Below are 23,359 nucleotides of genomic sequence, written 5' to 3'. Positions count from 1 at the left end.
CCCGTTGGGCGCACCTGGCGACCCAAATGAAAAAGCGGACGCGGACAAGCAAACAAGCGACCCAAACGGACAAAAAGGGGAGCAACTAGTTAACGAGCGCTCCTTCGGGAGCCTCGCAACGATCAGCGCCACTTGGCACGCTCTCAGCCATTCGCCACGTGTCGCGCTCTGGACGCTCCCTTCGGATTTAATTTTTTTATTTTTCCGCACGCGTTTTCGGCTTTTTAAACGGTTTTTTTTCGGGTTTTTTCGACGTTTTGGTTTTCCCCGGTCTTTCTTAGATTTTCGATAAAATTTTTTTTGAATTTTTTTCTGAAAAAACGCGTTTTCTTTTTTTCCTTTCGCGAAAGTCACGGTTTTTCTTCCGCGAGAGGCACGGTTGTGCTTTAGCGAGAGTCACGGCCGTGCCTTTCGGAAACGCAAAAACGCGTTTTCTGTTTTTTTTTTCTTTCGCGAGAGTCACGGTTCCGCTTCTGCGAGAGGCACGGTTGTGCTTTCGCGAGAGTCACGGCCGTGCCTCTCGGAAAGGAAAAAACAAAACGCGTTTTCTGTTTTTTTTCTTTCGTGAGAATCACGGTTTTGCTTCCGCGAGAGGCACGGTTGTGCTTACGCGAAAGTCACGGCCGTGCCTCTCGGAAAGGAAAAAAATACGCGTTTTCATTTTTTTTCTTTCGCGAGAGTTACGGTTTTGCTTTCGCGAGAGGCACGGTTGTGCTTTCGCGAAAGTCACGGCCGTGCCTTTCGGGAACGAAAAAAACGCGTTTTTTGTTTTTTTTCTTCCACGAGAGTCACGGTTTTGCTTCCACGAGAGGCACGGTTGTGATTTCGCGAGAGGCACGGGCTTGCCTCTTTCGGAAAGGAAAAAAACCGTGCTCCCGGTTCGGTTTTTTCGCCCGGTTTTTTCGTTCGGTTTTTTCGTGAAAAAAAAAGTTCGTCAAAACCTATCAACATGGGATCTAGTCTTGAAGATCTCGACGCGAGGAATCCAATGGTGAAAACGGTTCGAGATTTGGACGCACGGTTAAAAAGATAAAACGTTTTGAATAAACGGATCTACGAAAAAAGGGAAAACTTCCAGGTTGCGACAAGTGGCGCGCTGCATGTGCGCCACTTGTTGCGACCTGGGAAAGTTGAGTGTTCTTTGCAACGAGTACTCCTTAATTAGTGATTTCGGATAAAAAAGGACAAAGTTGGCGTCTGTTTGGGTCGCCCCGTTAGAGTTGCTCTTAGGAGTTTTTGTGTTTCTTTGTCAAAACGAAAATATTGCAAAACAGGAAAAACATAAGCACAAGCCCAAACAAAGCGCCATAGTCGTTCGTGAACATAAATGGCCACTTGGCCCGGTTGGCTGCGCAATCCATCACCCCACCTGTCGCGTTACATCGGCGTTTCCTGATTTCGCTGACCTTTTTTTCCCCATCAGAGCTCGACAGAACACCGCTCGCCACCGCCTTCGCCTTCGCCCCTGCTCTCGCAGCCTCGCGCTCGTGCTCGCGGCGGCAAACCCAGGGCGCCGTCGCCCGCCCTTCGCCGTCCGCGAGATGATCCCCTTCAATTCCGCCGTCGCCGACGAGGTCCGCTCCCTCGTCCAGGGCGCCGACGGCTCTACCGTCGACTCCATCTACCGCGAGCTCTGCCAGGTTACGAGATGCCCCCGTCCCCTCTCCTCCCTCCCCGAAGCGGCTTCGTTCTCCCGACGCATGCGTCCTGGTAATCGATTCATGTTCTGCTCGTCTGGATCCAAGGATCCGCCCCCGTGATGGATTCGTGCTCAGGAACGCTTCCATCTCAGGACCAATCTAGGGTTTTGCGGATTTAGCTGTCTTACGCTCGTACTTTTGCACGATTTTAACCTAAAATTTGGCTGGGATAACGTGAACACCCCTGATCGGTTCCATCAGGGTGCATAAGTTTCCAAAATATGTGGCAAAATTCACTCGTATGCGCCATTGAAGCTTTAGGATAGATGTATAGTGAACAAAATTCTCTTAGTCCTGTCCTCAATTTTTTGCTTCTTAGTCCGTTCGTTTAGATTTGGTGTTTACAGTGAATATTACGGTGAAGGGCACATTCGGTTTTTGTTAACACAAAGAGCCCCTTAAGAAGAATATAAAAGGTTTTCACATAGGGTTTGTTGTTAAGTTGCATGTGTTTGCGTCCATTTGCATCTTTTTCCTTGGAATTGCTTCAGAGACAGCTAGTTGAACTGTGCATTTTACAACCAATCGTTGGAAGAATACTTTCAAATATCTTTGCTTATATTTCAATATAAGAAGATCTTGTGAGATGTATTCTACACTCTTTGTGTACTATTTACAATATTGGTGCAGTGATGCAATACTGCATCATCTAGGTGACTGCAGCATTCAGCAACTTCCTGATTGAATCTTGAAAGATGTGCTGCCTTAGTAATTTCCTTACATTCATCTGATCCCAGCAATTTTTACTTTGTCTGAACTTATGGATTATAGCCATCCTAATATCTTTTTTTGTTTCACTTTTGCTGTGTTTCAGTTAGCTGACTGCAGTCCTGATGGTTGCATTTTACTGCTTCAAGTTTGTTTGGATGAGGTGCTGCTGAATGCCGGGGTGGCAAAATACTCTCAATCGAAACAAGATCTTTTATCCACCGTTTTCAGATATTGTCTGGATAAACCATACTTCAGCACCTGTTTTTGTGAAGCACTGAGGACTTTGTCTGTCAGTGATGTTTTCCTTGAAACGTTGTCAAATGAACTTGATCTATCCAGAGCTGAGAGGGTTGGTATTGGACTTGCCCTGTCAGATGCCGAGAATATAGGCTTGAATCTGAAAGGTAAGTGTCCTGGAAAGCAGAATTTGTTGGTCTGATCAGTTTTTATAGGTACTTATTTGCACCTTATTTATTTGTTTTGCAGGCCAAAGATTTTCAATTGCTCAAATCGAGGAGTTATGTAAAAATCCTGCACAGCCTATATCGAATGACCAAATTCATGATATTGTTGTGTTTCTTCACCAGACTGATGGCCTCTCAAAGCATATGGATTCTTTTACTAACATTATTTCCCTATTCAAAGTCAAAGAGATGCCATTCCATGTCCCTGTCCTTGTTCAGGACAGCAATGTTCGGCCAGCTTCAAGGTTTTCAGAAATTTTCCAACTTGTGTTTTAGTATATCTTCTATGATGCTCTATTCATGTACATGTCCTTGCTCTTTTGTGTCTTACAGCCACATGGAGATGTACATCGGTAGCTTTGATGATGATTTTGATTCCCTTTTATCTGAAATCGGGAAGGAGATAAGCATGGCTGACATCATTACTGAATTGGGTTATGGATGTACTGCTGATATTGCACATTGTAAAGATACATTATCACTTTTTGAGCCTCTCGATGATTTGGGAATATCTAAGTTGCTTGGGGCTGTTGTTACTACTGCCGCTGGTCTTGGTGAGGCTCATAACACATATTCAACATTCATTTCGGCTTTTGGCAACAGCCAAACAAATGACTCATTTCAGTCAACGGCATGGGATATCAATGTTCTCGTGGACTCAATCAATGAAATTGTGAGTTTCTTTTTGTTATATTTGCCTGTTGTTTCCGTTCTTCCTTTTAAGATCCAATAACTTGTTTATGGTTGCAAACTTAGGCCCCACGAACAAATTGGACAAGTGTAATGGAAAACCTGGACCACGAGGGTTTCAGTATCCCTGATGAAGGGGCTTTCCGTCTATTGATGTCGATATATTCTCGGGCTTGCAGGGTATGCACATGCGTTATAGTTCCTGGAACTGAATTAACTAAATTCCTGAGTGTGTAGTTGACTAGTTCATTGAACCATACAGGATCCATTTCCGCTTCATGCCATCTGTGGGTCACTCTGGAAGAATTTAGAAGGGCAATTATCATTCTTGAAACATGCAGTGGCTGCCCCAGCAGATACATTTACATTTAAACATTCTTCCAGGAAGCTGGTATTTTCTATATCCTGTCAGCTTGTCTTACTCGTAGTAAACATCTTTTTTTTTGGGGTCAAACGTAGTAAGCATCTTGTATTCCACATACTTCTAACCTTCTTTTAAAATCTTCCTTAGGTATTTCCAGACTTGGCTAATCATATCCAAGGCAATCAGGCTTGGTACTGCCTAGACCTTTTGGAGGTGTTATGCCAGCTTGCTGACCTTGGCTATGCAACATTAGTGCGACCGCTGCTGGACTACCCACTCAGTCATTGTCCAGACGTCTTACTTCTTGGCGTTAGCCAAATCAATGTATATTTTCTGTTCCTAGAACTGCAGAACGTTTTTCTCCAAATACTGCATATTTCTCACTTACCTGGAAATTTATTCCTTGTTTGCAGACTGCATACAATCTCCTCCAGTATGAAGTATTGTCATGCGTATTCCCTGCTTTATTGAAGGACACTAAAAATAGCAGTCTAATGAACTATCTCTGGCATCTCAACCCTTCCCTTACTCTCCGAGGATTTGTTGATGCTCATTCTGATATAATTTGTCTTTTGAGAACTGTTGATATATGTCAAGACCTAAAGGTAACACAATTACGCTTATCTGATGCAATGACTTTTGAGTTGCAACTGAGCAACATTATTGTATTTTTGTATCTTCGAATTTAAATACCTGCTGTTGAGTTGCATGTATTTTCAATCAATCCATGCTAGGTAAATAGATTTGTATTGTGTACTTACTAAGTAATATGTTCTGGGTTTTATTGGACAGCCCAAATAAAGATTAGTGGTTTTTTAGAAGTTATTAGTGGCTCCTAAGCTACTTTAATGCTTAGAAAGGCAAACTCGGTTGGCTAAAGCAATGAATTCTTAAGTTTGAACTAGGAAGCACAAACTGGATTATGTCTTTACCACAATTAATGGTCTGATTGCATACTTCTGTCTTTGTGGTGCCAGTAATGGATTATACTTGTTTAAACTTAGCCAGTCTTGTGTTGAAGCGAATATCTTTGTCTATGGACCAATCTGCAAAGCTTAATATTCAATGGAAGCAGGCACTATCTGCAGTTGACTTTCTGCTAATACAATAAATGGATTTTATTCATGGGGCTGTATTTCAACTTCTACTTTGACATCAGTTGAATATGTTTATATCATTTATATCGCTTTCATGCTTATAGTGAATAGGCCATTCTGGTATTAATGGGCTTAGTGCTTGCTTCATCACCCTTTCACTTCTTATGAAACAGATCCTATCCGCTGTCCTTGATTCCACTCCCTTAGCATTTAGCATCAAACTTGCCACAGTTTCCTTTCGAAACGATCATAGCAATCTAGAGAAATGGATTATCGAGAAGTTCAGTGCACACAGAGAGGCTTTTATTGAGGTAATATACATGACTTTCCATACACCACTACATGATCATGCAGATTGTACTTCCAAGTACTTCCACTTTAGTTCGGTGTTGTGCTCTTAACTTGCATGCTAACATTTTGCACTCCCAGGAATGTGTTAAATTCTTGAAAGAAAGTGTGGTCAACACAACTCATGATGCTGCAGAGGGTGTCATCCAACAACCTCAAGCTACTATCACGAATATTTGCTGGGAATCATGTCCTTTATTTATAAAGGTTCTGACTTTGCCCTGTTCATTCTGTGCCTGTTGTACATTATGGTGGTACCTTCTTTGCATGGATGTAAATATATGTACATATGGCGTGTCATTGGCAGGTTCTTCAGTCTCACTCTGGACAACTGTTGACTAACCAACTGGTGGATGAACTAAATAGAGTGGAAGCAGCGTATGAATCAAGGACTCAAGGTTCTCTTGGAAGGGACATTCCTACTTCCGAGGGAGGTTCTGATGACATTGAAGCACAGGCAAATATATATTTTCACCAGATGTTTTCTGAACAGATCAGCATTGATGCTATGATACAAATGCTTGCACGCTTCAAAGAGTCTACAAACAAGAGGTGATTTCCATACTACTAGTTATGATCTACTCTCTGCTTAATCTGTTACCTGATCGACTCGTCTTGATAAAGTCTCAAGATGTGATAGGAAGAAGCAATAGTAGGCACAACTTATATCTGCGCCTCTTTCTCCTCTGGCCTAACTTGTTCATCTTGCCTAGATCCCTTTTTTCTTTTCGAGATGTGACCCTGTATGTTGTGTTGACTAATGTGCTATTGCGATTCCGCTCGTCACTAAGTTCTCTCACTGCATTCAGCCTCCCACCTATCTGTAAGGGAGCCTGTGTCAGAAACAAAAGTACCCCTTGTTATTATAATTGCTATAAATAATACTTTCCATTCACATATGATATGAGGCAATCCTGTAAATTAGTTGGCTGAATTCCTTCTCAGTACAACCCCTCATTAGCATCTTTTGTACCTTCATTTTTTTCATGATGCTTTAGCATTTGAGTTGTCTGTACTCTGTTTCTTCACCTACTTATCTTTGGATTCTTAATGTTACCAATGACCAGGGAGCTAGCAATTTTCAATTGCATGATCTCAAACTTGTTCGAAGAGTACAAGTTCTTCCCAAAGTATCCAGATACACAGCTTAAGCTAGCTGCTGTTCTTATGGGTAAGTGATCACTTTGCTTTGCTGAAGTTTCCCAGATTCCAGATGCTGTGGGCATTACTTTGTTGTAATCAACTCAAAAGTTTTCCAATATGTTGACTGGTGAACTTATATGCACATAACACTATTAAATTGTTTGTCAGATATCTTCTGGTTCGAGTTTGTGGATGGTTTTTATTGGAAGTGTTCATTGTTCTCTCCCTACTTCCAAAGTTATGTAGTATATAGGAAGGCGGGACTGTAGTGATGAGTGGTAATTAAGATAGAGGATTCCAGTTTTTTGTTATGTTGTGGAATCTACTGAGTTTGATTTTGAAGTATAATATTTTTAGTATTTTTACAAGTATGCATTTGCTTGTTCTGCTGGGCAGTCTAAATGGGTGATTTTTCTTTATTGCTGATTTGTGTGTATTTCACTCACTCATTTTTGAAAGTAATGGAAGATACTGTTGTATTTAAGTACTACACAATTGTATAGCAGGGCTTAAAATTTTGTTCTACCAAATTGAGGCATGATATACTGCCGATTTGTTGTAATTTTGTTTGCTTTTCTGCTTAATGCAAAGCTTTTGTATCTTCCCTAAAAAGAAGTTATGATTTACTGTGATATATTAGTTTTGATGTAGTTTCATGTTTGAAATAGGCTCTCTCATTAAACATCAACTTGTGGCTCACCTGGGACTTGGAGTTGCTCTACGTAGTGTTCTTGATGCCCTGCGTAAATCTATTGATTCAAAGGTTAGCTGTTATTACTTGAATCTTTATGTTGTTTCCATCATGTCAGTCAACTTTTATGTAACTTCTGGATTGTTGGTTGCTTGATGGTTGCAGATGTTTATGTTCGGCACGACAGCGCTCGAGCAGTTTATGGATCGTGTAATAGAGTGGCCGCAATACTGCAACCACATATTGCAGATCTCACATCTTCGTGGAACACATGCCGAATTAGTCTCTGCAATTGAGCAGGCACTTGCCAAGATATCATCAAGTCAAAACGAACCAAATATTGGCAACATATTTTCTGTGGATCCGCATGGTTCTGGTTCACCATCTATCGGAAACACAGAGGTATACTCACATTGCATTTCAAGAAGTAAAGTCACGCTGGAAATCTTGTAATTGCTTGGATCATGAACTGACTCTTGCGACATATTTTTTGACATTCTTAAATACGTTAATTTGTTTGGCATGCTAATTTGTGTACTAGTACCGACTTCCCTTATATGAAAGAGTTGTCTGGCTTATGTAGGTTTCTGACGCATCATGGCAGTTCACCAATCCGACTCCAGCACAGCTTGAACGGTCACCTTCTTCTTTTCCACTGCAACAGAGGTACCAGGGTTTTCTTGGGGAGAGGTCCAAAGGTTCTACAAACAGCGTCCAAGCTAAGAACATTCTATCTATCAGTCAACCTACTGCTTCAACACCTGGTGATTTGTCTATGGCTCCGAAGGTATTAGGATCAAATTAACTTTCTTCGTCTTTTGACGCTTGGCAGATGTAGTAAATTTTCCATTTACGTCCTGTATATCAAGTTTATCACAATGTGTCTTTAGTCTCTTGCAAATTATGATCAATTGTAGGTTACCGCACCACCATCCTTACAAGCTTCTCCTCATCATTCTGCCACTATTTCAGCCTCTTCACAATCCACTAATTTTCTGAGGCCTAGAAGTTCAGCTCCTTCAGGTTACTTCTGGCTTACATATTAAAGTTTGATATTAACCAGAAATATGTTAGTAACTGTAGTAGTGATGGTTCATTGCTTATAGCATGACTATAGTTTTATGATATTATTTTGTTAGGCACTCGATCTCCATACACTACAGGATTTGGAGCTGCTTTAAATATTGAAACTCTTGTTGCTGCCGCAGAACGAAGAGATACGTCAGTTGAGGTTTGCTTAGTCTTCCAAAGTGAAATTTACCACATTTATACTCTAGGCTAAAGTTTTAGTGTGAGAACTGAAATGTTATAGTAGGTGAGGTTTTTTAGGTGTCTAGTGTAGTTCTATCACTTTATTTGAATATAGTCTTGGTTAATTAACAACTTAATTTAATCGTTTCTACCTCACATAGGCCCCTCCATCTGAAGTTCAAGACAAGATATTCTTCATGATCAACAATATTTCCAATTCTAATTTGGATGCTAAGGCAAGGGAATTTAATGAGGTTTCTCAGGATCAGTATTATCCTTGGTTTGCGCAATACATGGTCATGAAAAGGTACTCCTGATGACCAACATACATTTTTTTATGCAACAATTTTATACTTGTCAGATCCCAAAAGCATATGCAAAATTTTACAGGGCAAGCATCGAACCGAATTTTCATGACTTGTATTTGAAGTTCTTCGACAAAGTTAACTCAAAAACGTTGAATAAGGAAATGGTGAAAGCTACATATGAGAACTGCAAGGTCTTGCATTACTTACTTGTGTATTCCTTGCGTTTTTTTTGAGGAATGTCTTCCTTTCTTGTTCTGCCAATCTACAGTTAAAAAATTGAACTTTTCTGCAGGCTTTGTTGCAATCGGATCTTATCAAATCAAGTTCCGAAGAGCGTTCGTTGCTAAAAAATCTGGGTAGTTGGCTAGGAAAGCTCACCATAGGAAGGAATCAAACGTTACGAGCGAAGGAAATTGATCCCAAAATTCTTATAGTTGAGGTAGTACTTTGAAATTAGCCCATTTGAGTCCGTTCTTTATCGTAATGTTTTCTCATACCCAAACCAGAGAGATACAGTATCGTTTTTGGACTTCTGTTTGTTCATCACTGCAACTAATATTGAAACCTCTGGATTTGCTGTTACTTTTAACAGAACAGTACTTGTTGCCATACTTTTGTTTTGGGTGCTGAATTTGGCATTGTGTGAGTTGTATGTATTGGTGAAATAATTCTATGTTGCAGTGTTGCCATTTTGACTTTTATCTTGTGTCTGAGGCATGTAGACTTGTGCGGCACGTTTTGAGTTGTATAGATAAGGTTTCAGTCAAGCATTATATATATATATATATATATATATATATATATATATATATATATTTGGGATGCTAGTAGCCCGTGAGGTACTAGCATCCCAGAACGTTTCTTGTGCTTACATTTTTCATTCTGATTTTTTTTTGAAGGCATATGAAAGGGGGCTGATGATCGCGGTCATTCCATTCACTTCAAAGGTTCTGTTTTTTATGTTAATCTGATTTAAAAGAATCCTTTGTTTTGTGGTGATTGTCGTTATGACCAGATGGTGCTTTACAGATTCTTGAACCTTGCCATTCAAGTATAGCATATCGTCCTCCAAATCCATGGACAATGGGTATTCTTAGCCTACTTGCTGAGATCTATAATCTACCTAATCTCAAGATGAACCTGAAGTTTGACATTGAGGTTCTTGCTATTCTTTATTCTATTTATTTTGGTGCTGTCAACATATCTGGCTTAGAATTGCGCAAGCTAATTGTGGTTATTTGAGGTTGTAGGTCTTGTTTAAGAACCTCAGTGTGGACATGAAAGATGTAAAACCATCTTCTCTTCTTAAAGATCGTACTCGTCAACTTGAAGGAAATCCGGATTTTTCTAATAAAGATGTCACTGCATCTCAAACACCAGTCGTTGCAGAGGTTTCCTCTGGTATGGTCCCAGCAAAAAATGTTGTTGAAGTGCAACCAGAGTTAACTAGTACCTCACGGGCTACTAGCATCCCAAATATGTTAAACCAGGTTGATTTGTGCGCACATAACTAATTAGTACTTATGACGTGGAAACCTTTTTGTTCTCTACTCATTTGGATACCTTTATTCTGCAGTATGCACCACCTCTTCGTCTTCCTCCAAACAGCATGGTTGAAGATGATAAGGTTGCTTTAATAATGCCCGATCAGGTTTCACCATCTCAAACGCCGTCTCCATTACCGGCTTTGTTTACTCTTAGTCAGGTTTGCCCTTGTTTTTTTTTTTAATTTCCAACTTTGCTTTTTATGTACTCGACTTTGTTTTCTTATATGTTTTTTTACAGCTTATGGCAGCAATACCTCGCGCGGATATATATTTTAGAATTAATGAAAAGCTTAGTTCTCTTGGCTCACTGCAATATAGCAAGTATGTCTTTTACAAGACAAGTTTAGCTGACATTTCAGTTTATTTTACTGATGGTCTACTAACACTCTTGATCATCATAGAATCATGGATGTTGCTTTGGATAAGGCTATTAAAGAAATTATAGGCCCCGTTATTCAAAGAAGTGTTACAATAGCTACCCGAACTACTAAGGAGCTTATTCTTAAGGTGAACGCCTGGACTATTTCCCTAGCTGTACATGTTCATTAGCCATTTGTCTTGCTGTAGTCGAAAGTTTATGACATGCTGGCATATTTTTCCTGCAGGATTTAGCAATGGAATCTGATGATAGTGCGGTATCTCGCGCTGCACATTTGATGGTTGGCACGCTAGCTGGGAGTCTAGCTCATGTAACTTCCAAGGTATTTTTGCATAAGGCTCTTAGATGTAATTTCCAGGTGTAGTTACAGTCCCAGCGCGTTGATTAGTAGATTCATTTAGGTTTAGATTTGATGTATGATGCCGTATTCAATTGTCCTGTCTTCTGCTGGCAGGAGCCTCTTCGTGTTGCTTTGTCGTCTCATCTTCGAAGTCTTATTCAGAACCTGAACAATAACAGTGAAACCACTGAGCAGATTGTTCATATTCTGATCAATGATAATCTAGATCTTGGATGTGCGCTAATAGAGACTGTTGCAACACGCAAGGTATCTTCATGTTCTATTAATTTTGCTTACATACCTTGTAATCTTTGGCATTTCTATTTCTATTTTTTGCTTCCGTAAATGTGATGATAAGTAGCCATTGGTATAGTGTTGCTTCACTTATGCTATCAGCCATTTTTGGACCTTTTAACTTTTGCTACCAAAGGTATACGCTCAGCAGTATAGCAGAAAATATGGAATGTTCTGTTACAGCATCACAACATCAATGAGAATATTGCAGGCTGTTGAGATGATCGATGGAGAAATCAAGCATCCTTTTTCACAGCTAAGGAGGCAAAAGGAGTTGCTTGGTTCTGGATATTATGATGCTTTTCCTTACACTCAAGGTCTTGCACGTGTCCCGGATGCACTTCGTCCAAAGCCTACTGGCCATTTGTGTGCTAGCCAACAACGAGTGTATGAGGTGAAGTGGCTGAGCGTGAATTTCTCTTTGTTCTACAATCTTTTTGGTTCCTAGCACAATTGACTGTTTAAATCATGGTTAACTGTTGAATTCAGGACTTCATTACTGTATGGCACAGCCAGAGTAGTCAAAATGCTGGAGCTACCACTTCTGCTACAGCCGTGACTGCTGCACCAGGCAATTCCAGTATACCTCGACTTTATAGCCCAAATTTGGTACAACCAGCAGATCTGGTTCCTGAAGAGTCAGATCATGGTACCACACAACTTTTAAGGTAACAACACATACATCCATTTTTTTCTGCTCTTATTGGAGCATCTTGTTCTGATGCATTATATATCTTCTGTCTTCTGCAGTGTTTCCACACAAATTGGTACAAGTGACACTTTTGCCCAAGCTGGTGGAACTACTAACATTGCATCTGTTTTCCCCCCTATGTCATCTAATGACATTCCAATGGGTGAATCAACAGCTGGAACTAAAGTCAGTGACTTCCACACTTTCCTTTGCATTAATAAAGTACAGTGACGAATTGGAAGTTAATTTCCTAACTTGGAAAACCCTGCTACCAGGATCTTGGCTCTATGGTGCCTCTTTCACCTACAACTGCTGTTGACCGTATGGAATCTGTTTTCGCTGAACCTTTGAGTACTGACAACGGATTAGACAGATACCATCAAGTTGCACAGAAGGTAACGCTCATTGTTATATTTGAACCCAACTGCTGTACCATGGAGGAATGTCATGGTCTATGGTAGCGTGTTACTACCTAAAGTGCACCTAGAAATTCTGATTTCTTGCTGCATTGTTCAGGAAGTCCCTGCTAACTACAAAACTTTGCATGTCAATTACTAAGCGGGGTTTATTGTCATTGATATATGCAGAGTCTTTACCCTGAATGCTGTCACTGAGCTTACTTTATTCTACCTCTTACTTTCAGCTTGAAGCCTTGATTGCCAATGATGGTAAAGATGTAGAAATTCAGGTCAGCTATACTGCTACGTCAGCATTTCCTTTAATGATTCATTTTTTGGTTTCCTTTTCCTTTTTACATATTGTTAGACTGGATTTTGAATTTAGTAATTGTGCTTTTTCTTGACACAATGTGACCTTTATGTTGGGTTATTGTTCTGTTCAGTCTGTTATTGCAGAAGTTCCTGATATTTTACACAGATGTGTTAAGCGGGATGAAGCTGCATTATTGATTGCACAAAAGGTTTGTTATCCTTTTCTCGTTCGTAATTATGCATTTATTCCTCTACTAGCAAAAGAGCCCGTGCGTTGCAACGGGAGAAAAAAAATACCACACACCCCTAACACAATAATCATGACTCGAGACCTCAATAGGTCCACGTTCTTTATTTCAACATGGCATCTTATCAATCTTGCCATTTATCCTTCTTCATGGTTATAGATGGTTTCTTTCGTCTCCAATTTGTTTTTGTTGAGGTGTTCATTTTCAATTTGAATCGGCACCGGTATGAAAGAAAGACGGGACGTGCACTACTGATTAATGTTGCATCCTAAACAGCATTTAAAAATTATTAACATGTGAAACAACATCATATTCAGATTCTACACATTTTTCTAATCAATTTTCATACATAACATGTTAAAATTGGAGTTAGGGTTTAATAGATATGAATAATTTTTCAAAGCATTTGAATCTGTCCCTAAATAGCATCTAAAAATGGGTAACGGGTAAAATTAACATCATATTCATATTCTACACATTTTTCTAATCAATTTTCATATGTAACATGTTAAAATTGGAGTTACGGTTTAGAAGTTATGAATATTAAAAAAAAATTGAATCTATATAAAAACGTTATTTTCTAGATGAACGGCTGGTTTATTAACTGAAATTTCAGGGGGTTTTCTGCAAAAAGCAAAACGTTTTCTATTCTCACTTAAATAGGACCGCGGGTTGATTAACCAAAACCTCAGGGGTTTTTCTGCAAAATCTGGAATGTCTTCTGTTCTCACTTAAATCGGGACCGTGGGTTGATTTCACGAAAGTGCGGGGACTTTTATGCAAAGTTGCTGACGACGTACGGGGTACTTTATTATTAGGTAAATATTCCTCTAGTTCTCAATTTCTTTTGTACCTGTTTATGTTTGTTCCAGGTTTTCAGAAGTTTGTATGAAAATGCATCAAAGAGTACTTATGTCACATGGCTTCTGGCAACTTTAGCTGCAATACGTGATGTTTGCAAACTTATCGCTAAAGAGATAACAAGCTGGGTATGTTTCTTCAGTCTTCACAGTAGCATCTGTTTTTATTGCCCACTTATAATATTTGGCAGAAGCTCTTCTAGCTCCTCTGTAAGATCTGATTCTGTTGATAAGAAGCACCTTTACCTCGTTTGTTCTTCTGTTCTATGGTATATCCTGTATGCGCATTGTATTTAAATTCAATGAAGTTTTTTGTGTTGCATCTTTACCTCGTCTGTTCTTCTATTTTATGGACATTTTTGTTATGCTAAATTTCCTATTTATACTTCTAGTACTGTTTGATTCTTGACTGGGCTGTTTAAGTTAATTAAATAGGCAGTGCTCCTGCCAGTTTTCTCGAGGGGAATGTGTGTTATATATGGTGTTAAACCATGAAACTGTGATCCTTAAATGGGTGATATATGTGACCGCAACCACCTTGTCAGTATTTCACAGCTGCTTGATTACTTCAAGCTAACTAAAAGAACAAAAATGTTCACGTCAATATGCTGATCAAGTGCAGATTCCAACTGCTGTCAATCGATGCTGTGTCTACTTAGAATTTTTTTTGTTAATGGCATAATTTTGGTATTGACTATTTTTCTTTTGTGGGAGGTATGACTAATTTATGGGGCACACATATTTTATTAACTTAATTAAACATTTTTGTGCAGGTAATTTATTCTGAGGAAGAAAATAAGTTTAACCTCGACATAGTTACTGGACTAATTCGTTCCGAGATTCTTAATCTTGGGGATTATGATGTTCATCTAGCAAAGATCATTGATAGTGGAAGAAACAGTAAGTTGAAATATATATTTCTGTATTTGAATATTTAAGAAATAAAAAAAGAAAAAGAAATACTAGACAAATTTCCTTGGTCAACCTAGACAATGTGGAATGGCCCCTAAATTAAATATAGCTATCACCTAAGCAGTAAGGACAAGCATTGTTTATAAGGCGTCTTGCAATTATGCCCGCTTTAGGCGTCAAGGCGGTTGGTGCTCGCCTTAGGTCGCCTTACCGCCTTATCAACAATGACCGCAAGCTTATGCCCCTTCTAAATGAAATATTTGTATGCTATCCTGTACATCACTTTGTGTGATGCCATGATTATTGCTATGCAATATTGGTGGTGGTATGTTGTCTTACTGAAGTTAACAGAAGGAAAGAAAGTAAATAAACTATCACAATTTGACCTTTTTCAATCAATAATCTGCCTGCTGGATTATTCAACATTGGTTACTTTGGTTGGTGTATGACTTGTAGAATAATAATTTCAGTTAAAAAGAACAGTAATTGTTACATATAAGTTTACCCATGTGATTTCACCAGCTCAAGTATTTTGACTTTTTAACAGAGTAAGTGTAGGAACTTGGACCTTAGAATCTCTGGCATCTATTGTCACAAAGGGAACTGTGTAGCATGCATCTAACACAGAGAAACACAAACATGAAAATGGTCCTAGTCCTTAGCTCTGCTCTTAGTCTTTTGAAACTAATAACCAACTGGAGTACCTGAATGATGAGTATTCGCTGATTTGTTCAACAAATTGCTCAAGGAAGTGTAATACATGCTTTTAAATGGGCATGCCAATAATATTAAAAAAGGATAATGTATTTCTACCCACACCCATGGTAAAGATGCAAGGATTAAATCATGAAACTCCAATCACTTGCCTAATTGTCATTTGCCCTTGTTACAAAGAACTTTTTGCTGCAGCATAGGTATTACCATGACAGCTTATAATGTAGTAGAAGGCACTGTCAATTCTGTCAATTGATTAAGGATGTATGCAGAAATATAAAAGCAAAATGTAGGAAAAAAAGCCGCCTCAATACCAAACATGTAAGCCATATTACATGTTTAGGCATTCAGGAGTCTAATCTAATCTTTAAGCAATGCTATCCGCTACTTTGTAACTTTGGAGTAACATCATCAAGTATTCATGTGCTCACCTCCATCCACCAAATCTTCAGAGACTGCAACAGAGTTCGCTATATCACTTGTCCAGACATTGATTACCCAAGAACCCAGTGGCGTTTCTGAGCTTTGTAATGTTGTTGATGCATTATCGAAGGTAGGCCATTTTTTTGCAAATGTTGTATACTTTGGTCTAATCACCATCTATTTTGCTTATTCGTAAGTGGTAATACGTTCTGTGTTACAGCTTGCAATCAGGCCTGGTTCACCTGAATCATTGCAGCAGTTGATTGAGATTGCAAAGAGTAATTTCAAGAACGCTGCTAGCTTTGCCGCCATGAAGGATGAAAAGGTTAGGCATGCAAGGGATAACATGGTTTGGATGTTTATGCATGGTCAAGTTCCTCTGTTCCTATAGGTATATGTTTTCTGACTTGATGATTAATTTCTGTCATTCGATTACAGGTTTTATCTGGCCGTCCTTCATCAGTATATAAAGAAGAAAATGATTCTGCTTTTGCAGATGCTGTTAGTTTTCAAGACCAGGTAGGAAACACGACATCCTATTTTGTTGTACACCATGCATCATACATTTCACACAAGAATTTTATTATGAGGGTGTATCGACGATAAACATTATTGATACTGTTTCTTTGTTTATCTGCGTAATTTAGTACTAATAACTCTTTTTTCATTCCATTTTCCATATTTTGCGTGGCAAAATTTCTGTTGTGTTATTTTACCATTGTACTGTTCAGTATAGTAATGATGCCATCTATCTAAGTGTGTGCAAAAACATATATGCGCTCAACACAATAACATTCCTATTTTCCACGCAGACATCAGTTGTTATTGCCAGAAGAGTGCAACAAATGCAACTTACAGTATCACCTTTCACATATAAATTAATATGTTGATGACTTGATTATGTTATCCAATCATACAGTCGTAATGCAAACCAAGTGTCTCTATGCATTTAATTTAATTTGCATCAGCACATTATTTTTGTCTCTTCCCAGTGTATAGTTGATTTGAATATGCTCCAGTCATTTGTCTTTATTGATGTATTGGAGTTTGAACATTGTAGAAAGCTAATTTGGTATTTGGTTGATGTACAGGTTGCAGTTTTATTCTCGGACTGGTGTCACATATGTGATCATCCAACTATGGGTGATTCAGCATATAGTCATTACATTGTGCAGTTGCAACAACATGGCTTGCTTAAGGGAGATGATTTGACTGACCGCTTCTTCCATACTCTCACGGTGATTCTTCTACCCAGTATCAAGTTTATACTGATCTCCGTGATATGTGAGGGCTAATACTTAAAATAACGCAGGAACTTGCCATCACACATGCTGTTGTCTCTGAGCAAGTTATTGCTCCTGGTGGGATGTCTCAGCAGCCGGCCCAGCAACTCCAGATTTCATATTTCTCAATTGATTCATACTCGAAGCTTGTGACTTTAATGTTCAAGGTATATTTAATGTTTTTCTTCCAAGGAGGGCTTGTTTTATTGCATTAATCATGCAAAAGTTGATGCATAGTATTTCCTTGAACTCCTATTATCTCTTGTCAATAATCAACTTTAGGCCTTGCCAAGGCTTTGTGCGAGTCCTTTCGCTACTGCCAGGTTCATCGCAGTCGCAATGCTTGCCTAATTAGGGCAATGTTTAGACAAGCTAAACTGCTTGTCTGTTTATTAACATAGCGAGCACTTTCAGTCAAGATAGGTCTGCTGCTTCCCAGTTCCAACTAGTATTGGGAAAGCTGCAAGTAATCCTTTGATCCTTATTCGAGACATGTCAACAATTCAACATAAAAGGAAATGTTAACATACATTAGACTATGTGGCCAAGTGTCGATGTAGTACCTGTTGATTGCACACCCAAGATATTTTTGGTACATCGGCTGATAGCTTGTTACAGTAACTTTACTTACTGTTCTTTTTACAATCTTCAGTATGGCGTGGATTTAGGACCAAACAAAGGCAGCCTTCTTCTGAAGGTCAGTGTTTACCCTTTAGCTCTTAGGGAATTTGAGCCTACTAAGGTGCCTATTCGCTAAAATGTTTCCTTTTTACTGCTCTGCAGATTCTCTCCATAACCACTAGGATCATTCAGAAAGATGCTGAAGAAAAGAAAGTTTCTTTCAATCCTCGGCCATATTTTAGATTATTTATAAATTTGCTAAGTGAGCTTAGCACTGCTGACCTTCATGATGGTGCTAGTTTTCAGGTATGTGCCATGTATATTTAACTTGTTTGCACAAATTATATATGTTTAACATAATATCAGATTTGCATGGCTTGCTTGCACTTTTTTTTGTGCTGAAAATGGTTTTATGCACCAGGTTTTGACTGCATTTGCAAATGCTTTTCATGTGCTTCAACCCTTGAGAGTTCCTGCATGGAGGTTTGCCATCTCGTGAATTTTCTTAATATTTGTGATTGCCTTCTATGTTTTTTATTTCATGCTTCATGGGCACAAAATAGTGTTCTCCTTCCAGTACCTAGTGTTGCAACTGAAACTCTCAAATGTATAATCCAAAAACCATCTATGAATGCTCTCTTCCACAAATTGATAAATATCCATGCTTGCTGAAAACAATGAGTTGTTATGTGTCAAGGTGGGTCTTGTCCTAGAACCATCTGATCCTTATTCGAAACACCTTATTATTTTGTTTTGACATATATATGAATTTGACCATCACCGTGCCATTCAAACTTCCCCATGGTCTCAGTTCGATTAGAATGTGAGTAATCAGGCCCCTTGCAACAATTTTTTTGAGGGACCAACCATCCTATTAAGGCGATTAACGACAGGCATTAAATTGATTCAAGCTCTGCAAAATTGTGTAAGAAAAAAATAGAAGTTATCACAATAAAATGATAGAATGTTCAAATTTGTTGTTATATTATGATAATCTTTCTCTCCCCAAGTCTGAATCCCATCACTGTATTTTTTTTAAATATTGAAGTTATGAAATTAGCCTGTTTGGTGTTTTTTTAAATAATTTAAGTACTCCCCCCGATCAATATTAATTTTCGCTGATTGAGTAACAAAAGTACATATTATTTTTTACTAAATCAGCGACAATTAATATAGATCAGAGGGAGTAGTGAAATTACCATGTACTTTTGTCACTTGCCAACTAAATGCCTTTTCCACTGTAGTTTTGCTTGGCTTGAATTGGTAAGCCATAGAAGCTTCATGCCGAAGTTATTGCTGTGCAATTCACAAAAGGGCTGGCCATTCTTCCAGAGGCTGCTTGGTGATTTGTTCAAATTTATGGAACCATATCTAAGAAACGCTGAGCTGGGACAGCCCGTAAGTTCTATCCCTGCACCTTCGTTTGCAGCTGTGTTATATACAGTATGTGTTGCACTTTCATGTACTTTGTACCTTTTCCTTTTGTAGATTCAGCTTTTATACAAAGGAACTTTGAGAGTGCTGCTTGTTCTACTCCATGACTTTCCTGAGTTCCTCTGCGACTACCACTTCAGTTTCTGTGATGTGATTCCCCCAAGCTGCATTCAAATGCGTAATGTTATTCTTAGTGCATTTCCACGCAATATGAGACTTCCTGATCCCTCTACTCCTAATTTGAAGGTATTTACCGACTGCTAGTACATGCTACCTACAAACTCCCCCTGGGTTTTGTATGTTTAATGAGCTCCAGCTGTTTCTTGTAATACAGATTGACCTGCTAGCTGAAATTTCAGTAGCTCCAAGAATCATGTCTGATGTGGAAGGTGCTTTGAAGGCAAAGCAAATGAAGACCCAGGTTGACGAGTACCTCAAGGTAAATCATGTCTGCATTCTCTAATGTAACGGCAGCTGGTCCGAGTCATTCATTGAGTATATTGTTGAAACCTTAAAAAGAAATGGTATACATAACGTTTGTTCTTTCTCTCTTATTTGCGTTCTTGCAGAGACCAGAAGGTTCATCCTTTTTAACTGATTTAAAGCAGAAGTTAGTGCTGCCTCCAAATGAAGCGAATGTTGCTGGGACTCGTTATAATGTTCCCTTAATTAATTCACTGGTCGTCTATGTTGGCATCCAGGTCAGTTTCTATATGTTTGTGTGCGATTGTTTTTTCCATTACAATGTTAGAAATGCTTTTTATACCCTAATATTGCGTCCAAATAGCCAAGTGAAGAAGATATTATCACTTTTTATCAGCAATTTTTCATAGTATTTCAGCATTGGTTAACATAGGTTTGGACTGTATTTAGCCTTCTGTTTGTGTGTTTTCAGACAGATAGCAAGTTTATGACTGGTTTGGTTTGTGCCCAAATTTAGGATCTGAAAACCAGCCAAATTAGCTGGCCATGTTTCTTTTGTTAAGTTTGGCTCCAGAAATACGTAGCTACAGAAACTTCTTTCCAAACTTTTCTCGCTGAACCAAACGGCAGCCAATTTTTTCCAAATGACCAAACTTTGGCTCTCAGTGGCATTAAACCAAACAGCTATGTCATGTTTTGAATCTGCATCGACCCTATGGGTCTCTAAAGTTACAGTATGAAGTACCTTTACCTCTACCTTTGCTTGTTTTTGATCACTTTTCTTGGCATGCATGAACACTCTATAACGGTGTCTAAATTGTAAATGCAGGCTGTGCAACAGTTGCAGCATAACAAGGCAAATGCATCAGCATCAGCGCAGCAAATGAACCAAAGTCCTCAGGTGGATGTTTTTCAGATTGAAACAGCCACTGAGGTCTACAGAAATCTTATAGTGAATATGGATACCGAAGGCCGTTACCTCCTCCTGAACGCGATTGCTAACCAGCTACGCTATCCAAACAATCATACTCACTACTTCTCCTTCATCATTTTGTACTTGTTTGCTGAGGCAACACAGGTAACTTAATGAGTTCCCTCTTTTCGGGTTTCAGAGTTTTGGTGTGATACCCATATGCATCTATGAAATACCTCCTCCTGACATCGTCCAATTGAAACTTGAAACTTGCAGGATATCGTACAGGAGCAGATAACTAGAGTTCTTTTAGAGCGCCTAATAGTTAATCGTCCTCATCCCTGGGGATTACTTATTACTTTCATTGAGCTCATAAAGGTATGCTACCATGACAACTTGAAAGAATTTTTTGGCAAGGAATATAGGTCTAATACAGGGTTGCCTTCTGCAGAATCCACGCTATAGCTTTTGGGCTCGATCCTTTACACGCTGTGCACCGGAGATTGAGAGGCTGTTTGAGTCTGTTGCAAGGTCTTGTGGAGGTAAAGCTGCGGAAGAGGGAGTTCTCGCTGATGGTGGTCATTAGAGAATGTTTTATGCGTACTGTGAGCTGTTTGTGTTATGAGTGTTGAGGATTCTTTGGGACAGTGTTTTTAGTTTTGCTGTAAATTTTTATGAGCTCTTGCTCTTGTCATGTCGAGCACTTCAGGTTAATCTAGCGGTACAATGCATGTCAGATGATCTATAATGCTGTCCTGAAAGCTGACCATTCCCAGTGGACAATTGCAGACTCGCAAAGGTTTTTATTAGAGACATCCGGTCCGGTACTTGAACTTCTTGAGTTCCATGAATATGTGGGGTGTTTAAGTATGCCAGAGCATGCCGTCCGGCCAGACCCAAACCCAAAATGTCGGGTCAGAACTCAATTGAGCAGTAGTATATTAAGAGTGTCGAGACTAATCCCTCCATTGAGCAGTAGTATATTAAGAGTGTCGAGACTAATCCTTAAGAGTGTCGAGACTAATCCCTCCATTGAGCAGTAGTATATTAAGAGTGTCGAGACTAATCCCTCCCCCCCCCCCCCCCCCCCCCCCCCCCGGTTTTGGGTGGCATGCCATTGGCCTTGCCTAGGCGCCCAACTCCAACGCGTTTGTCTGTTTTTGGCCAAAACAGATAGGCGGCATGAGTGCATGACTAAACGTGCGGCCGCATTTGTACTTTTTGTTCGTTTGGCGTCCAGTCCACCCTATTTCTGACGCAAACCTGTGCCTGGTTTGTCTCCACACGGACGGGCAAGCGCTTGCTCGTCGTCCGCCTTAGGAACATATCGCGGTTGTCCACCTACCTCCATCGTCCAAAATAAATGTGCACGTGCGGCGGGCTCCGATTGGCAGCCATCCAGCTAGTGGGTTATCGTCCTTTTTAATGCAAGCCGTGAACCTGCTAGTAAACAACTTTCACATCCTAGTCGACCTGCCTCCTCGAGCCCCGGCACGAGCAAACCCTAGCCGCTGCCGTTGCATCCCACTCATGCACCTCCCCGTCGGCGCTATGGGCTGGCGTTGGATCAGCAAGGTGAAGGATGACCATGAGGCCGGCTCCTTTGGCCGGTGCCGGTCCACCAGGACCGCGCCACCTGCACCACTTTCTCTGCCGGCACCACCTGCTCCGCCCGCGTTTGAGATCGCGTCGCCGGTGGTCGGGCAGCACAATAGGTCGTACGTCCACGACGACGTCCGCCGGCGCTACTCGGAGACCGCGACGCCACTCCCGTGGGGAGATGTCTACCTCCCCAACAACTGGCATCTCTCCGCGGATCGCGTGTGGATCCCACCCAGTGCCGGTGAGCGGCCACGCCTGCCGCGGCGAGATCAACTGACATCGTGCCCACATGCCACCGAATCTGCTCTACGACTCTAGGTACACCATGGATTCGCTGCTGTGGGATACGTGGCTACATGACGAGCACGACCTGCGGCGGCAATCCTTTTTTGCTGATCGTCCTTCGAGCCCGCGCCGCCCGCATCCTACTCGTGCTGATAGCCCGCCCCAAACGCGTGGCCGTAGGCGTGTGTGCGACATCACGCCGACGCATCTCCGTCACCATCCGCGCCACCGCCACCTTCCATGACTGAGGAGGAGGCCGAGCTCATGAGGCATGTCGTGGAGGACTCCATGAACACCCATGACAAGCAGCAATGGGAGGGCCTGGAAACCCAGTTGGCCCTCTCTGCGGCCGGTGACGTGGCCATCCCGGAGCTGGACATGGCCCTCAAGGAGGAGGTGGTGGAGGAGCCGCCCCTTGCCGCATGGAACCCGCGTCTGGTGGGCCAACCGGTGGAGCTGGTCGTGCACGACACTGGAGATGGCCGACTCGGTGGGTGTTGGCCCATGGTTAGCCACGCCATCGCAGTCACCATAGCAGGAGTAGGAGCCACGGGAGGAGGTAGTACAGGGGCCGCCATCCCACCTTTGGCAGCCACCTCCGTACGTCGACCTCACCGGCGACGTTTATTTGGGGCCAAAATTGAAGTCCAAAAACACGAACGGTTTGGGATGCGGCGTGCCGATTGGCGCACCAACGGCCGCACGACCGCAAGCGGATGGCCGTGTCCACTTTCCTGCCCCAAACAGATGAACCGAACGAAACGGACGCTCGTTTGGGGTCATGCGTTGGAGTTGGCCTGAAGAGTGTCGAGACTAACGGCCCATGCCCCCCGTCAGTGTGTGTTTGGGTGGCATGCCATTGGCCTTTCCTAGATGAGGCTCCCACCGGAACGACATAGGCGGATCGGAACCC

General features: G+C 40.8%; 1 protein-coding gene across 1 annotated transcript; it reads left to right on the top strand.

The window, feature by feature from the left end:
- Positions 1–1,345: 1,345 nt before the first annotated feature.
- On the top strand, positions 1,346–21,392 carry LOC123181624 (CCR4-NOT transcription complex subunit 1). The gene is made up of 51 exons (XM_044593936.1): positions 1,346–1,640; positions 2,515–2,815; positions 2,898–3,120; positions 3,209–3,548; positions 3,632–3,745; positions 3,828–3,956; positions 4,077–4,253; positions 4,343–4,534; positions 5,200–5,337; positions 5,456–5,581; positions 5,682–5,926; positions 6,442–6,545; positions 7,186–7,280; positions 7,374–7,610; positions 7,792–7,995; positions 8,126–8,231; positions 8,348–8,439; positions 8,621–8,766; positions 8,850–8,958; positions 9,060–9,206; positions 9,667–9,714; positions 9,797–9,925; positions 10,018–10,257; positions 10,344–10,472; positions 10,553–10,635; positions 10,716–10,821; positions 10,920–11,015; positions 11,148–11,300; positions 11,539–11,721; positions 11,817–11,995; positions 12,078–12,204; positions 12,294–12,413; positions 12,662–12,706; positions 12,860–12,937; positions 13,849–13,965; positions 14,610–14,736; positions 15,915–16,015; positions 16,106–16,210; positions 16,324–16,404; positions 16,977–17,123; positions 17,198–17,335; positions 17,821–17,865; positions 17,952–18,095; positions 18,211–18,272; positions 19,034–19,187; positions 19,278–19,469; positions 19,558–19,662; positions 19,793–19,924; positions 20,476–20,724; positions 20,836–20,937; positions 21,011–21,392. Exons 1-51 carry the CDS (start codon positions 1,542–1,544, stop codon positions 21,143–21,145), a joined length of 7,176 nt encoding a protein of 2,391 aa, XP_044449871.1. The 5' UTR covers positions 1,346–1,541; the 3' UTR covers positions 21,146–21,392.
- The last annotated feature ends 1,967 nt before the right edge of the window (positions 21,393–23,359 follow it).

This window comes from Triticum aestivum, chromosome 1D, assembly GCF_018294505.1.
Source record: "Triticum aestivum cultivar Chinese Spring chromosome 1D, IWGSC CS RefSeq v2.1, whole genome shotgun sequence".
NCBI classification, from domain to species: domain Eukaryota; kingdom Viridiplantae; phylum Streptophyta; class Magnoliopsida; order Poales; family Poaceae; genus Triticum; species Triticum aestivum.
Note: the sequence above shows the minus strand (reverse complement) of the source record. Positions and strands in the feature narration are given on the sequence as shown.